The sequence below is a fragment of the Hyposmocoma kahamanoa genome, unplaced genomic scaffold (genome assembly GCF_003589595.1).
Source record: "Hyposmocoma kahamanoa isolate Upper Pololo Valley unplaced genomic scaffold, ASM358959v1 220, whole genome shotgun sequence".
Classification (NCBI taxonomy): domain Eukaryota; kingdom Metazoa; phylum Arthropoda; class Insecta; order Lepidoptera; family Cosmopterigidae; genus Hyposmocoma; species Hyposmocoma kahamanoa.
The window spans coordinates 150,082-167,236 of NW_020653740.1; the positions used below are offsets into that span (position 1 = coordinate 150,082).

At 34.4% G+C, this 17,155-nt stretch overlaps 1 protein-coding gene and 1 long non-coding RNA gene across 4 annotated transcripts; both read right to left on the bottom strand.

The window, feature by feature from the left end:
- Positions 1–94: 94 nt before the first annotated feature.
- LOC113227940 (cAMP-dependent protein kinase type I regulatory subunit) lies at positions 95–12,137 on the bottom strand. Of its 3 annotated transcripts, none has more exons than XM_026461047.1 (8): positions 11,533–12,137; positions 9,699–9,860; positions 7,563–7,763; positions 6,123–6,342; positions 5,846–5,968; positions 4,536–4,710; positions 991–1,050; positions 95–680 (listed from the first exon to the last, which is right to left on the bottom strand). In XM_026461047.1, the coding sequence occupies exons 1-7, from the start codon at positions 11,689–11,691 to the stop codon at positions 1,011–1,013; spliced, it is 1,080 nt and encodes a 359-aa protein (XP_026316832.1). In that variant the 5' UTR covers positions 11,692–12,137; the 3' UTR covers positions 95–680; positions 991–1,010. The 3 variants fall into 3 exon arrangements, with proteins under 3 accessions (XP_026316832.1, XP_026316831.1, XP_026316830.1); XM_026461046.1 differs by having other exon boundaries at positions 972–1,050; XM_026461045.1 differs by lacking the exon at positions 991–1,050 and having other exon boundaries at positions 107–680; positions 11,533–12,125.
- A 3,550-nt stretch (positions 12,138–15,687) lies between these two features.
- Positions 15,688–16,919, bottom strand: LOC113228029. The gene is made up of 4 exons (XR_003310257.1): positions 16,851–16,919; positions 16,485–16,562; positions 16,158–16,208; positions 15,688–15,833 (listed from the first exon to the last, which is right to left on the bottom strand). It is a non-coding gene; the product is annotated as an uncharacterized LOC113228029 (long non-coding RNA).
- Between the last annotated feature and the right edge of the window lie 236 nt (positions 16,920–17,155).

The following is a 17,155-nucleotide window of genomic DNA, read 5'->3' on the forward strand; positions in this document are numbered from 1 at the left end:
TTCAATTTTCAAAAGGCAAAAATCTTGAAATAAAAAAACCGTTGAGAATATATAGTGTAATAGTGAAAATAGTATCATAGCGGACTTTTTGTAAACCATGACCCCCATCACATCCTTGTTCCGGCTTGACGTCGACTTAATAGACACCTGTATAATATAGTAATATGTCTAATTTGATGGAATAATTATTTTGCAGAAAATTTTATTAAAAGTTTATTCATGTGCAAATTTCATCAAATACAGATAAAGCAATACTTATTATATTTTTCACAATAATTGACTTATAAAATAATAAGTAAGTAAAATATGACATATAACAAAACAAAATATTACAATAACATTAGCTACAATTTACTTCACAGAAATAATAATTGCACATCCTAAACCTGTTATTTAATGAAAATAAATTAACTATGGACCTATGATTTAAAATTAACACTTAAACTTCTAGTCTTTTGAAGTAAATAGTAACAATTAACTGGCACTCCTAAGCATGTTCAGTTCGACTGTTTAGTCTTATGTTTATCAAATGTGGTAGAAAATATTGTTATCAGTCTATTTGTGGACTAATAACCCCAGGGGTTAGGAACAGTTATTAGACGGACAGAGACACGAAACTGTTATACTGCGCAATGTTACGTTTTAGGATGTCAGCACAGAGACCCAGCACTCTCTCAAACCTGCAATTTAAATAATTATATTAAATTGAGAATAATATTCAAAAAGTTGTAATCTGGATCTAGCCATACTAATATGGTGTGGTATGTGTTATGAATTTGTTTATTAGATGGCAAACAAAGACAAAAGGACAATGGCAAACTCCAATATAAATTTTTGTTGACATAATTTGTATATTACTTTTGTATATTTGTTGTATATTACTAAACAAAGAGCTCTCTACCATCAAGACTGATATCCATCAAGCATGATGATTTTAAACTCACTATTGATACATTAGTCAAAGATAATACCCAACTAAAAGGTGCTAACCAGCTCCTCCAGTGCACAGTTCACGGTCTGGAAAATAGATTAAATAACCTCGAACAGTACCTGAGAGAAAATACCTTAGAGTTACATGGTGTCCCTGAATTTCGTTCGGAAAATTTAACAAATGTGTTACAACAATGCTCGCAATTTATTGGACACCAATTGAATGACGGCGACATAGTTGGCTGTGTGAGAGTTGCCAAGCTAAACAAAGATAGCAAGTTTCCGAAGACAATAGTGGCCAAATTTAGGAGTGTTCGTTGCCGCGACGAATTCTACTCAGCTGTGTACTAGATTAAATAACCTCGAACAGTATCTGAGAGAAAATTAGAAGTAACATTTGTCGATAAAAGCTCACTACTAGAGATTACTAGGTCAGTATGCAGTAAACTATGCTTTTATAAAACTAATATCGCGAGTTGCATGGATGAGCTATCATCAATTGATTGGGATCGTTTAGCATTAACTGATGAATGTAATTGTGATGAATTTGTGCATACATTTTATAACATTATCTATGAGATTATTGAAAAGCATACACCTAGAACCAAGACACGTAAGAAGGGGTACCCAGTTTGGTTTACAAAAAATCTGATTGGGTTGATTCAAAACAAACATAAATACCACCATCGTTTCTAACAGCATGGTAATCCCCGTGACTACGACACCTTTTCAATGCTGAGAACGAGGGTGAAAATTGTACTGGAGAAATGTTTGAGGGATTATTATATTGATCGTATTGAGACTAATTTATCAGTAAATATTAAAGCTTTCTGGCGTTACACCAAATGTAAAAGGGTAACAAACATGTACCCAAAGCGAATGCGATATAATGACCGCGAGTCTGATAGTGGTGGTGACATAGTGGGCTTCTTTGCTGATTACTTCTCATCAGTTTATGGGGCCCAAAATAATTCGACATATACCCCTGAATTTTCTCCGTCTAATTTGTCAACATTTAAGCTTTCATTGTCATCTGAGCTCGTCATGAATAAACTTAGGAGTATTGATATCTCAAAAAGCGCCGGTCCGGATAGCTTTCCACCGGTTTTTATTCGTCTTTGTGCTTCGGCTCTCGTGAAACAATTAACTATTATTTATAATATGTGCTTATCTAGTGGCGTGTTTCCTTCACTGTGGAAGATCACAAGGATTACACCTATTTATAAGTCTGGTGATAGAGCCAATGTCACTAATTATAGGCCTATTAGTATTCTGAGTTGGTTTGCTAAAATATTTGAGAGCTTAGTATACATTCATCTTTATAAACACCTTAAGCATCTGCTCAGTTCGAATCAACACGGGTTTATTTCTGGCCGCTCAACTACTTCAAATTTACTTGCTTACATGACTTACCTCTGCGATGCATTTAATGATAGGTGTCAGGTTGACGTGGTTTATTTGGATTTCTCAAAAGCATTCGACCATGTTAATCATACAATTTTGCTTTCTAAGTTATATCACCTTGGTATTCACGGTAATCTCCACCGCTGGCTCTCGTCTTATCTTATGAACCGTTCCCAACTGGTGGCCCTGAGTGGATTTGAGTCTGTTCCATTCGTTGCGATGTCTGGTGTGCCTCAAGGATCAAATCTTGGTCCTTTACTATTCATAGCTTTCATTAATGACCTTTTGAACACGATTAAGAGTGATTGTCTTGCATATGCTGACGACATCAAGATTTTCTGTCGAGTTGATTCCTTGAAGGATTGTTTGGCTCTTCAAATAGATCTTGACACGATAACAAAGTGGTGCAACAACAACTGTATGATTCTCAATACTAAAAAGTGTCAGGTAATCACTTTCACCAAAAATAAGAAGCCATTGTTAAGGACTTGGGTGTCATGTTTGATACAGTCCTGTCGTTTAGGTCCCATTACGACTACATGTGCAATAAAGCACATAGGTCGTTATCCTTTATCCTCCGTAACACTAAACCATTCCGAAATTCAGCCTCATTAATATTATTGTATAATTGTTTGGTAAGAAGTATTTTGGAATACTGCGCGCCCGTTTGGTGTCCTATATACAATGTCCACATTGAAAGAATTGAGTCTGTTCAACGACGATTCTTGAGATGTCTTAGTGCAAAGTTTGGACTGCGACGTAAGCTGCCGAATTACAGTGATCGCTTGTGCAAATTTGGCATGATCAGTCTTGAGGATCGTAGGCAAGTGTCAGACTTATGTATTTTGCACAAAATTGTTAATTCTGCCATGGATTCTCAGTTGATCGAACACCTGTGTTTTAGGGTACCTACTCGTTCTATACGTACTCCGCAGTTGTTTAGTGTACCTCTTACAAAAAATAATGTTTCACAGAATGGACCATTGTGCAGAATGTGTCGATCATATAATAGCATATGTTCCCACCATGACATTTTTTTCTGTACTTTTGAATGCTTCAAAACAACACTGTTTACTAGTATTGGCAAAAAATAACTTAAACTTAAACTTTTAACGTCTGTCCTTTTATATTGTAATTTATTATAATATAAATGTTGTGTACAATTATAATTGGATGTCAGATTTATAATGTTATATATATGTAATAGTTCTAGTATTATTTGTAGTCGGTTATCTGTTGTTGTACCATATAATGAAAATAAAATAAAATAAAATATTGTATGTAAATATGTGAAAATATAGAGTTGAAATTCCTGAACAACTTCTGTTTTGGGTTTACTATTCTGCGAAGACAGGAATTAGAGATTCAGATTCAGTTTGAAGTTTTGGAGGTTATGTGTTACATAGGTAATAGAATAAAATATATTCGATATATATAATATTAAAATAATCTACAGAAGCCTTAAACAGAGTTGAGAGAGAAAGAATAGAAGCCGAAAAATAATAATAACATACCACCAACTATCGCACTAGTAACTCAGACACGAATTATTTTTTTGTGAGACGTGTCGTCTATCCCTGATTTTGGGAACTTTTTAGTCAGTTTTATCATTTTGTCGCGTGACATTTTGGAGAAGAAATTATCGACTTTATTTTATTGTAATGAAGTAGTTAATCTTTTATTAGCTTATTACAAATGGGTCGAATCAGTATATTTGATATTACGTGAACTAAATGTGGACTATATCCATAAGTAAGTACTGAAATTCCTTTTTTGGTGGCTAGATGTCGCTCAACGTAAAGAAACTGATAGTTGTGGATATATAAATAATGGTTTGTTTCTTCAAATAAACTAACGTATCGGACCCTTTACAGGTCTCATGGTCACGGTTGACTGAGGTGGTACAGTCATGAATGACAAATATACGCGATTTAAATCCGGAAAAATAGTTTCATTTCCTATATGTAACAACCGCGAAAACCTAACAATTCGATAGTCATTATAATTTCTGTTATATATGATTTTATTTCCAGATTTAGATGGGCCGCTATTATAATTTGAAAAATGTAATGAATTTATTTTATTAATATTTGTAAGTAAGACATTTAAAGACGCTAACGATTCTTTTAACTATGATTTTGCCATTGTTCTTTGTAATACAGATAAAAATGTACAAATGAAAATAATAATTTCGGAGGTACCTAGCACGATCAAGCTTGACACATTTAAGCGGGCCAGCGGCGCGTACAGTTGCAGCGCGTGGGCGATCCAACAATAGCGCGATTTCGCCGAAGTAATCCGAGGGGCCCAGGCGCCCCACCTCTACTGCCGCACCTTCTGCCTGTCCGCTACGTTGCTGCAGAACTACTGCTGTGCCTGTTGCAAGACATATTTTTGTACCTTTTTTTTATATATGTATACGACTCGAACGACATGGTCCTGCTGAGCCAACAGCCAGATCGCTTGAGGTAGTCTCGCATACGTATGAGTACATCAAATCAGGTGGATTGACGTATAATGCCAAAAAAGGCGTGTTGGTCTTTGGTCTGCGGTCGGGCGCAAACTATCGAGCTATGTTCCACTTTTAAGGTAAACAATGTTGAACTTCAGCGGGTCTATCAATATAAGTACCTAGACCATTTTGTCACCGACAATGTCAGGGACCACATGGATATTGAGAGGGAATGTAGGGCGATGGTGGTCAGATGTAAAATGGTGGTACGAAGGTTTGCGCGCAGTAAAAATCCTGCTTTTTAAAGCATACTGTCAAGTTTTCTACACGTGCAGCTTTTGGACCGACTATTCGCTTAAAACCATCCACCAACCAGCACCCTTTAAGTGCAATACAACAAAGCAAAGGTTTTCGAATGTTGTTGGGGCTGCCATGTTTCTGCAGTGCGTCAGGCATGTTTGCGCTGGCACATACAGATGTCTTTTATGCCAGTATGCGTAAAAAGTCAGCCTCATTGCTCTGCAAGTTGCGTGCCAGCTCCAACCCTATATTGGAAACCAATGTCAGTAGATGTAATTCGCCTTCTATGCAGCAACTTTTTTCGCCTCGGGTATGAAGCATAATTTATATTTCAACAGTATTTTTATTTTTATTTTTTTAAATTTTTACTGACATGGTTTTTGAGAATCACATTCTTTACTGGACTGTTGTCTGATAAATATAACTTATTATTATCATTGGTTGATTTTAAAGATACATTGGTTGGCTTGATATAGCAAAGTAGTAGTTTTTTTTTAAACACTCATTACACACATAACACTTACTAGGGAAACTCTGTATCGCGAGTGCCATGGACACACACACAGGCAGACAACCACAAATTACGCCCAAACTCACGAGAGAAATAAATGTAGGCCATACAAATATTTCTCCCGGCCTGGGAACCCAACCCGGGACCTCTGCGTGGCAGTCCAGCATGGTAACCGTTCGGCCACGAGGGTAGTAGTACTTGGTTGTTATGTTAGACAGGTGCCTTGAGAAGGTTTTTTTTAGCCGTACCTTCAACAATAATGTAAAAGTCATTGCCAGGCTCTCCTTGACGTACAATGGTTTCCCCGTCATTGAAAGATACGGGTTCCAAAGCGTCTGCGACCGTCAGACGCTCCCACTTTTCCAAGCTTTCTGAAATGTTATAAATCACATGTAAAAAACAATAGTAAAAGGTAATTTCTAATTAAAACAACACAACGCTATATGGGGCAATTTATGCAACATTCATATAGGTAAAAAAATGTTGCTCAATGTATAGTAAGTAAGTAAAATAAAATTTTCTTACCTAATATGGAGACTCGAGAGAGGAACTCATCATACATGCGCCTCTTTCTGATAGTGGAGCCCATAAGAATTCGGCGGTAGGAGTCACGGTCGAGCCCCCAAAGCTTGAGCGTGGTTCGCGCACGTACTGTGGCCGCACGCGGTGTCCCGTAGATGAGCGCAAGTTCACCGAAACTGCCTCCTTCGCCTATCGTCGTCACTGGTTCTCCATTCACTAACACCTTTATGGTTTCATTACTATTAAAAATCCATCATTTGTGGCTTGCTCTTTACAAAAAGCCTACCATCTGGAATGTCTTTAGTAGTCTAAAGGTGGGAAATTAAAAACGGAAATGGTCTTTATCAGCGAGTTGGGAACATAAAAAACACAACACGTTCGTATTTTTCCTAAAATATTTTTTTTAAGTAAAATAACTGAACCTATATTATGTTCACTGTTGGGCAAAGGTGTCCCCAAAAATCCTCCATTGCTCCCTTCCTGTCTTTGACGATGAAATTACTAACTGTGATTATTTTACTTTATGAATACTGTAAATATGAATTTTAAATTTAATAATCACTTGACTCTCAATAATAACGAAGAGTTTGTTGCACTGCACTGAATTCAATCAAATTATAAACTAAACCATGATTGCGGAATTTCTCGTTCATACAGGCTGACTTTTTTATCAGTAGCCAAATTTTTTCTACGCATTAGGTTATCATTCAGACTCCATTTTTGAAAAAAATTGATACGTCAAATTTTCACATATGTTGTTTCAAATATTTGGCTACCTAGTCAATACAACACACTAAGAAGGCGAACGAATGGAAATACACCGTCCATCAATACGAAAACCTTTTCGAACTTCCGGCGGAAGCACGACACGGATGTATGCTAGATAATAATAATGTACCAGACAACCACACTAATTATCTGGTCTCAAGTCTCTCAAATTGGTCCTATCGAGAATGGAATCCGGGATAGTGTTTTTTTACCCCTAAAATTGGACATGTCCCTGTTAACAAAAGAATTAGAGATAGCGTTTCATTTCGAATGAGTAAAACTCCCATGAGTCTCACTACAATAGTTTTGGAGAAAACCTCGACCAAAGTTTATGTCCCGTATTTGGTATTTTTTGAGAATAAAATGTATGACCACAGCAACATTTTAGTACTGGGTGATATTAAAATAAAAACACACGTATATTGTATTTGCATCAACAACCATAATTTTAAAATTTAACTAGTGATAAAAAAATCACCTGTATAAACGTCAGTGAGTGTTGCCCATTTGTTGGGATTCATTTATGTAAAGAATAATATTAACAAAGAGGTTGTGCAATTAAATTATAATTAAACCAAATGAAATCGAAAAAATGTATAATAAGCCTCTGTCATATTTTTATTTTGATATTTTTTTATTAGCTATTAGTCCTGCTCTATTTACCACAATTATTACCTCAACTTCACCAGAGTCTATGATGTAGAAGTTGTCACCTTCATCGCCTTGTCTGATGACGGTTTCTCCAGGAAGACATTGAACTGGGAACATAGCGTCAAACATGTCGGCACGCTCGGATTCGTCCAGATGTGTGAATAATACGTTGGATGCTATTGCTCGCGACAAAGCACCCATGGTTTTGTAGTCTTTTGGCACCACCTGGAAATATACACATGGGCTTTATATGTTTGTTCAAATCAATTAAAATAAAATATTGGATATATATATCCAATAACTCGTCTGAGTGAATAATTAATAAATAAAATCAAATGCTTAACTTCGTTTTATATGATGTGAGGGAATGACTGTCAAAAACGTAACTATTAGAATTTTAAATTTAAATCTTTTCATAGTAGGAACATTTTACATACGTAAGTTGAATTTCGTCATTTTGAAACGTTTACAGTGCTGTTAACTTTCAAAAACTAACAAAATGCATTTACCAAAAATTAAAAATGCGTTCACAAATCGAATGAAGGTAAACGTGTGAGGGAATGATTTTTTATATATAGAATAGCTTTAATTTTGCAATATCATATTTTATTTCATCGAAAATTTAAAATTTAAAGGTTATTTTTGTTAAATGTGTTGATTTAAAGCACAGAACATGTTTGATTATGGAATTTGGGACATAGCGAGGGAATGATTTTGGGGATATTTTTATGTGTATATTTAATAGACTAATCAATATTTTATGTAGACATTAGTAACAATTGAATTATAATTTGATATTAAATATTAATTTTACGGCAAGAATTAAATACCTTTTTTATATAAACCTAAAAAAGGACAAGAATTTCGAGATTTTGTAAGAATTACCAAAAAACTAGACACAGTGTTTATAGGATAAATGCACTTAATTTTTTGTGACAGGGTTGACTCAAGTGGTAAAAAAAAGTAAAAGTTACAACTTCTTAAATTATTATAATCTTCTACTGATACGTGGGGCGCACTATAAGTTTCCGGAATGAATAAGAAAAAAACACTATAAATGGTCAGAAATGAATTTATTGTTTCTCAAAATATTCTCCATTAGCGTAATGCACTTATTCATACGAAGGAACCCATTTTGAAAACATTTATGCCACTCCTCCGTGACAATCTCTGAAACTTATTTTTCATACTCTTCGACAGCCTCTTCAGGTGATGAAAATCGTTGACCGCGTAACTGGTTCTTAATTTTTGCAAATAAATAAAAAACACAAGGTGCCAGGTCGGGACTGTACGAGTGATGGCTCATAAGGTCAACGTTGTTCACCTTCAAAAATTTCATTTGTCTGTCTGGCCATGTGAGAACTGGCATTATCGTGGTGCAAGATGATAGGGCGTTTACGGTTATTTTTACGGAGTTTGTCAATAACTTCCAGCAAACAAATGATCGTGTAACAATCACTATTCACGGTACAACGATTCTCCAAAGCAACAGTAGCCACGAGTTCAGTTTTATTAAAAAAATACGTACACACGCGGCGCACAGCATCGATGTTTTTGTTATTCACAGCAGTGGACGGGCGACCATCACGAAATTCGTCACTGAGATTCACCATCCAGATCCAGCGAGAACACAGCTTTTTCACACCTACATGTTTGTGTAATATTGATTGTACTTGACTCATGCCCATACCTAAAGATGCCCGAATCTCATGGTATGTCACATGCCTGTCTGTTTTGATCATACGGCGCACAGAATCGATGTTTTTGTTGTTCACAGCAGTGGACGGGCGACCATCACGAAATTCTGCAAACCAGTTGTAAATAGTCGTCTTGTGTGGTACTTCATCACCAAAAGCCGTTTGAAGCCGTTTGAAGCCGAGCGAAGCTCCGCTGAACTGTTCATTTATATTTAAAGTCGTAGAAAATCTTACTACGAAAATTTTCACGAATTAAATCCACGGTGATGTAGATAACCAATTTCGACGCCACAATGTAAAAATAAGTGACAGTCAGATGAAACAAACCGTATTCTACAGCCAAAGAGTTCCATTTTCAAATGTTGTAATTACTATTTAAATATTGTTTATGTAAGTGGCCAGTTCCGGAAACTTGTAGTGCGCCCTATGTAAATTGTTTGTATATTTTATATTTCTTTGTTACCTTTTTAACATAACTAGTCGCATCTTCTTCAGTGACAGGCTCTGCGCTAATGGCGCCGCGGCGGCGAGGCGGTTGTCCACCGGGCAACGGCAGCGGCGATAGCTCACCGTCTGCCTCGCCTTCGGACGCAGCCTGCGCCGCCGCCGCCGCTTTTACCTGTTCCTAGATACCAAACACAGAATGAAAAGGCACACTTTCGCTACAGTCAAACTTGGTTTACGCTTTACTATCAAACATAATTTAGTCGAATCACAAGAGTACAGAAAACAAGTAACTTAAAGTGTCGTATTCTAGAACTCTACTCAATGCTCAAGTCAGAACTTGAGTATGATTCAAAGCACTAGAAATCATACTCAAGTCCTTGCCATTAGTGTCGTATTTCCAGTGCTTCAAATCATACTCAAGTCTGCTCAAATCCTGACTTGAGCATTTAGTAGAGTTCTGGAATACGACCCTAAGACTGTTATTAGTGACTTCGACTTTGACCTTTCATCAAAAGGATATTTTTTGTTTTTTTTTGTATCTTTTTATGTAAAAAAGCGTCAAAGGTGTTATTGAACTCCTAAATTAAATTAATACACAAAAATAGTTTGGCACTTATAAGATTTACGCAGGGTGATGCACTCATCTTAGTCAGAGTTTCTCATTTAGTGTTAATTACAGAAAATATACCTAGTGTTCCATATTCCAGAGTTCTCTATTTCAGTTATACTATATATACATAAAGCCAGGTAAAAAGTAGTAATTTATTAAAATCTACTAAACAACATTTGTTCTATTCTTGCAAATATAAACTTTGACTTTGACAAAAAAATTGGATTTAGTCAGGCCGCCACACACTGGGGCCCGTCCATACAAGGTAATGCTCAAAACTCAATTTTCAATATGTGGGTATTTAAAAAAATATATGTATTAGTGTAGTAGTTCATTCATTCATTCATAATCATTCTACAAAATACGTGAGTTATGTCTGATATTAAAATCTATTTCTAAGTGCATTATGTCAGTGACAAAGTAAGGTATGTTGAGTCCCCTAGGATTATTATTATATCGTAACTTCATCGGTATCTGATATACTACTAATAATTTGTAGTAGTGCCTTTCAAGAAGTTAATAGCCAATAAAATATTTTTTCTCGAAAATACGCCGAAGTTCTATTGCATTTATATAGTTTACTAATATACAAAGCTGATGATTCAAAACTACAATATTGCGCAGTTAGAAAAAAAGTATCTTTTTTTTGTAAATTTCACAACAAAAAAACTTGCAATACTACAAATTATTAGCATAAGGTATGAATTAAAGGATGCACTTTACTCCCGCTATGTAAGGTTATACTGACATACTTTTAGACCTTGAGAAGTGAAAAATAATTTTGTGTTGTTACCATTATTACCTAAATTATATAAGTTTATCAACAAGGTTCTTCTTACATAATAACAAAATAAAAATAATTTCTGTAATATAAAACACCCCTTTTTGTTGCAATTTTCAAAGTAACTAGACTATCAATTTTAATAATATGATTGATTGGCATGCAAAATATTCTAAACAGGTATGATATTCAGAAGGCTAGATATATTATAATGTCATAGCACATTTTGTCATTATCTAATCTAAATCTAATCTAGAGTAGAGGTCTCCAAGCTTGTTCGCTGGTAACTAATTTTTCCAACATTGTCGCCGCACTAGACTTCCATCAAATATTAGCATAATGTGCATTACGTATTGGCAAAACTAGCGCAGTGCTAATTAACACATAATCATTTCCTTGATGCGAACGTGATTCGGTCGAAGAAATACTTTGGATTCGGAGCAAACACGTAGAACTTACCCGCTCCAACTTTTGGAAATATTGACGCAGAAATGTAACAGGATTATCTGGCTTATTTAAGCAAAGCTGTACAATACAGTCTTTAAATAGTAATTTAATATTATTACTCTGAAAGTAGCTTTCACATTCGTGCAAACACTGTTCCTCCTCCATGTCCATAACACGTTTCAAATGCGCTGTTAAGTCCGAGAAGAAATATCATAGCATCCAGGATACAGTTTCTTTGATCAAGTTTTGATCGGGAGTTTTATTTAAATATGTAAATTTTATTAAACATTATAATTAAACTTCCCAGATACAGTATTAAACGCGTATCTATACCAAATGTAATGACCTAATTTGACTGACTTGACTTAATAGATGTTTTTTTTCTAGATGTTTATTTGACACATTTTTTTTCACTTTTTTTCCTCTTCTTTCTTGGTTTTTGCGGTTAGCGTTTCAGCCACTTCCAAATTATAAGAACAAGTCTTGTTCTTAAAACGGGGAAACTTATTTTATCATAGTAATGAGATCATAAAGATAGACATATCATAAAGAGCTTAGAGGATGGAGAAAAATAAAGTAAAGCAGCTGCCCTATCTACGAGATAAACGTCCCTACCACAGACTACTTAGTGAACTACGTTCAGACTGCTCACTGTAGTACTTTTTTTTCAGTAGTAAGAATTATTTTTAATCTGTGATACTAATGTCGACTGACATTCCATTTTTTTTTAATAGGTAGACGATGTCTTGCAAAGGAGCAGAACGTATACATCCAAATTTAAAAAAAAAAGGTGGTTAGGGGGTCCAGTTCATTTATATAAAATAATACGATAAAATAAAATAAATAAAACAACTCAATATTTGTTAAGGCGTTTATTTTTTAATTTCTTTTTAAATTGTTCTAATGCTTTGTTTTGCATTGGAGGTAGAATGCGGTTTGCTAACCTGACTATGTCCGTGCCTTTTAAAATTTTATTTATGGTACTGCGCCAATTCATAATTGTAAATCGAACAGTGAAAGCAATAAAACTATTAAGTAGAATAGTTTTATGTTCGGCACAGTTTATGAAATCAAATGAATAATTGGACAAAATATTCGTTGTAATAATATATGCAATATTCGGTTTATTTGCGTTGCGTTCCAAGTATTCATTTGTTTCTCTGATTACTGTACCGAAACACGTCACTGCTCCTTCGGATGGGTATTTCAGTCGGTTTTTATACGTTGTATACTCCCTGTGTCTTATCCAGTCGTAAATACGCGTTTGATTACTTGTTAAATTTTTTAGGCATAAGTCACAGTTTATTTTTAATTTATTTAAAATTTTTCTTACTACCCATCCAGCAGTGTAGGCCCGAGAGTGAACATTGAGACGTTCTCGACGGGCCTGGTCTACAATAGTTTCAACGCTTTCAGTCCTAGGATGATCAGGCTCAATATTTTCTTTTTGTTCTTTGAATAATGATTGTAAATTGAACACTTGGTCCGCCAGATCATCCTCACAATTAAAAGTTTCATTATGGAATTTAATAATCCTAGTTATTAGTAATGATGTAAAGGTGCAGTTAAAGCTGTGGCAGTTTGGGTCATTATTTCTATAATTATAGGCCCTAACTTGACCGAAAAAATTCTCTATTGGATCGGAGTTAAAATATCTAGGCCTCATTATTGTAATCCCTTTACTTTGGAAAAACTGCCACAGCTTCATATAACTTCTTAAAGTTATGACAAAGTTTTTCAATGACGGCACGGACTTTTCGTGTCCTTTCGCATCGACATATTTGGTTTCTTCTGATTTCTTCCAATTTTTTTATTGATTCCCTCCAAAATTCGTGATGAGGTGATTTTTCCGTTACTGCTGTTCTTAATATTTTTCCTTTTCTTTTTGACCGTATTGCAGCTCCATTGACGCTGTCAAACAATTTGTCGAAGAACAAAACAGTGTCTGCAGTGTTTTGTAGTGTTACTGACTGGTCTGCCATCTGCATAGTGAGCTGAAAAATAACCCTTTATTAATATATCTAATGAGTAGTAAATAATTAAAATCAATAGCAACCTCTATCGAAATTCACCAGTAAATTTTTGAGTAAAAACGCGTGTGTTCCTCAACTTGACATCGGCGAAATCATCAATTACTTCAATGGGGCCATAACATTTAAAAGAAGAAGAACCTGGGATTTATTTTTTTACATTTAAGATCATTCATTTATTATCCATGTTCTTTCCAAATAACAAAATTCATACAGGGTACAATATTTAATGAAGATTAATGATTTGGATGTTTGTTAGAAAAACTATGTTACCATTCTCTTCCATTTCTTCTAACAGAAAATTAACATGCATCTTTTTGAAATTAAATTGAGTACAAATTAATAAATAAAGATAGTCTAACAGCTAATATAAGCTAATATATAAATGTAAAAAAAACCATGTTTAGAGCCTGAACTGAACAGTGTAATAAGAATAGACATAGGATTCTACTTACAAAACTTTGCTGTATATGACAATGCTGCAGACACAGTTTTGCTGAATACTTTCACGCAATTTTTTACCTGGAAATAAAAACACAACGCATTTGAACATACTAGTACATATTAGTAAAAAGAGCAGAGTAGAATAGCACTCGTGACTTTCAAATCCAATTCCACACATAACTTCCAAAATACGCTATTGCTGAAATGCGGATTTAGGAAAACCATTCGGACACAATGACCATGGCTTAAGTCGGTCATTTCACTCATACAGTCGCATGTTATGTATATCTGGCTAAATGCTTTCTTATGAATGAAATATAGTTGTTTTTAAAATTTAAAATAAACTCACCTTCATCTTTTTAATCTTTTCTGGAATAACATGTTGATCGTTTAACTTATGTAGGAGTCTAGCTTCTGTGTGGTTGCAGTCTGTTTCATATACATCCACAATATCACGCCATTTGGAGATCTTTCCATTTGCAAGAATATCTTTGTTTAAAAAGTTGTTTCTTAAACCCTTTATCAGATGTGGTGGATCATAAATATTATGAAGATTCACTCCATTTATAATGACTGTGCCATCTAAAAAACACAAAACAAAATAAATTGAGAAATGACCAAAGAATACAAATCAATAATAAAAAAATAAGAAATATTCATAAATATTTTCAAACAAATGATTATAAAAAAGGTACAAAATGTGTATGTGTACACATAATTGGATTACTAATATAAATTAAGTATGTTAGTTATGGTAATTGTTAAAAATGTTAAAATTTGCCCTTAGACTTAAAAAGAAAATGGGATCATAAAGCTTCATTAACAAGCATGCATCTTGAAAAATAGTGTTTACTTCTGTTCCTTGACATCATAGGAAAAGAATGAAAAAGTATACAGACAGCAAAATTAGACTAACCTGGTTCTTGATTTGAAATTAATTGTTCATGTGCTGTATCTTCTTTAAAACCTTTTAAAGTCGAGTGAAACGCCGCACCTTGATCACAAATCATAGCAATCGGCTGCAATCCACATCCAGTCACAGCCGAAACAACATCCCTTAAAATTTCTTTCAATTCTGCGCTTTTGGTAGCTCCTTGACAGAAATAGTATACCACAGGTTGCTGCCATTTGAACACAGCACCTCTTAGCATGAATACTAGAGCGTGGTCTGCATAATCGTTTTTCTTTTCTTTAAGTTCCACCAAGCCATTGATTAAGTCTCTATTTTTATCAAAAGTTAACATATTTTCTAAAGACATCTCATCAAATAGGATCGAACACATCTTCTTTTTATCATCCTAGGTTTCAATCTAAAAACAATGTATTTGCTTAAACTTTGCTGTAGCACATAAGTAATACTAATATGTAGATAAAAATGCATGTTACCAACCTCCTTCTTCATCAATTTGAATACTTGCAGACTGATCCCTGTATGAATATTTAGTTTTGCCACCATTTTATTAAGTGTGTACCTTGAGGGCAATATAAAAATTTTTTTCAAGAATTTATAACATTTTGGGCTCTGCTTCATAATCGATAAACTGATTATTTTTTCTTCGGTTGTGAATCGCCTACCTTTCTTGGTTCTTGTACAAAGATTAATTTGCATTCTCATAAGCTTTTTTGCATAAGGATTCATTTTATTTGTTAATTTTTCAAACGACATTTTCTTATTAAACTGAAGGGCTCTCTTAACTCTTCGATGAAAATCGGCCTGCTGTTTAGACTTTTTGTATTCTTTATAAATACTTTTGCATGTTGGTGACAAATCTTTTACTTTCGTGATTAAACGTCTTCTCATAGGTTTCGGATCCTTAGCAATTCTGACTGTATCCAAGCCTGGAAAACACAAAAGTGAATGATGAAGTCAAGTACTATGGAATGTAAAACATTATAACAATATGCAACTGCACACTTACATATTATGTTGTATGTTACAAGTTTGTTGAATGAGCAGTTGCAAAGAGAAAAACCAAACATTTATTTTCGACTATACATAAGGTTATTAGAAGAATATACTAGGTTACATAATACAAAGAAAATTAATGTCTGAACTGGGAACAAACTCAGGACCTCTGCATATCCAGCATGGAGTAAATAAAGGTTCATTGCAAACATATTCATGTGGTAATAATACAACAATAATAACTCAAAATTACTTACCAGAGGCTTGAAATGCTTCATTCATCACTGGTTCAATGATTACAGGATTAACTGAAAAATAATTAGGTACTGTTGAGAAACAAGATGTTTCCATCATATAAAACAGATAGATGATGTTTATAAAATAGATCACAATAAACATACATAATTAACATCTACAATAAACGAGGTATTGTGGGAGAGATTGTAGCACCATTTGTCCACACTCACTGATGATGGTCTATAAGTACAAGTTGCTTCAGAATTGTGTAAAAAATGAAAAGTTGACACACCGCTAAATCCTTAATTATCCCTTATAACTTGAGTCCAACAAAAAAGTTCCATTACCTAAGTCCTGTTTAGGCGGTGGAATTTGCAATGGGCCAGGCACATTCTGAGACTCACTGGAGCTAGAGGCATTTACTTCTGAAACGTGAGACACGTTACATACTATAATTTTATGCAAGTCTCTCATGTAGGTATTTTGGTATTCTGTGTGTTTATGAGTGAGAGTTAAATAAATGTGATAGGTGATAGTTGAAAATAATAACTTGTTATTTATTCGCAACAAGCATTATGTATACTATATTATCGCATACTATAATATCGTACCAGTAAAGGGGCCAATATGTCAGAATATAAATTTACATGCAATAAATCCATTTCAACAGTTTTACTAGAAAATGTTACAGTAATACAAACTGCATTACTAACCTTTTAGTGGTTCCCTTTGAAAGTATGTGTGGTCAAAGTGTCTTTTACGCGATTAACTATGCTCCAAATCAATATCCATGTTTTCTGTAAGTGCAAAATAAATAAAACAATTAATATTAATAACATTAAAAGTTATTCCTTCGGACTAGGACACATCCGGGTATAAACACTAACACATGCAGGTATAAACAAACAATTCAAAACTCAATACTATTTCTTTAATTTTAAAATTAAGTACGTACTTAAATTGTTATAAGTTATTAACGCTGGATACACCAACGTCGGCAATTGCGAATTTGTTTCTT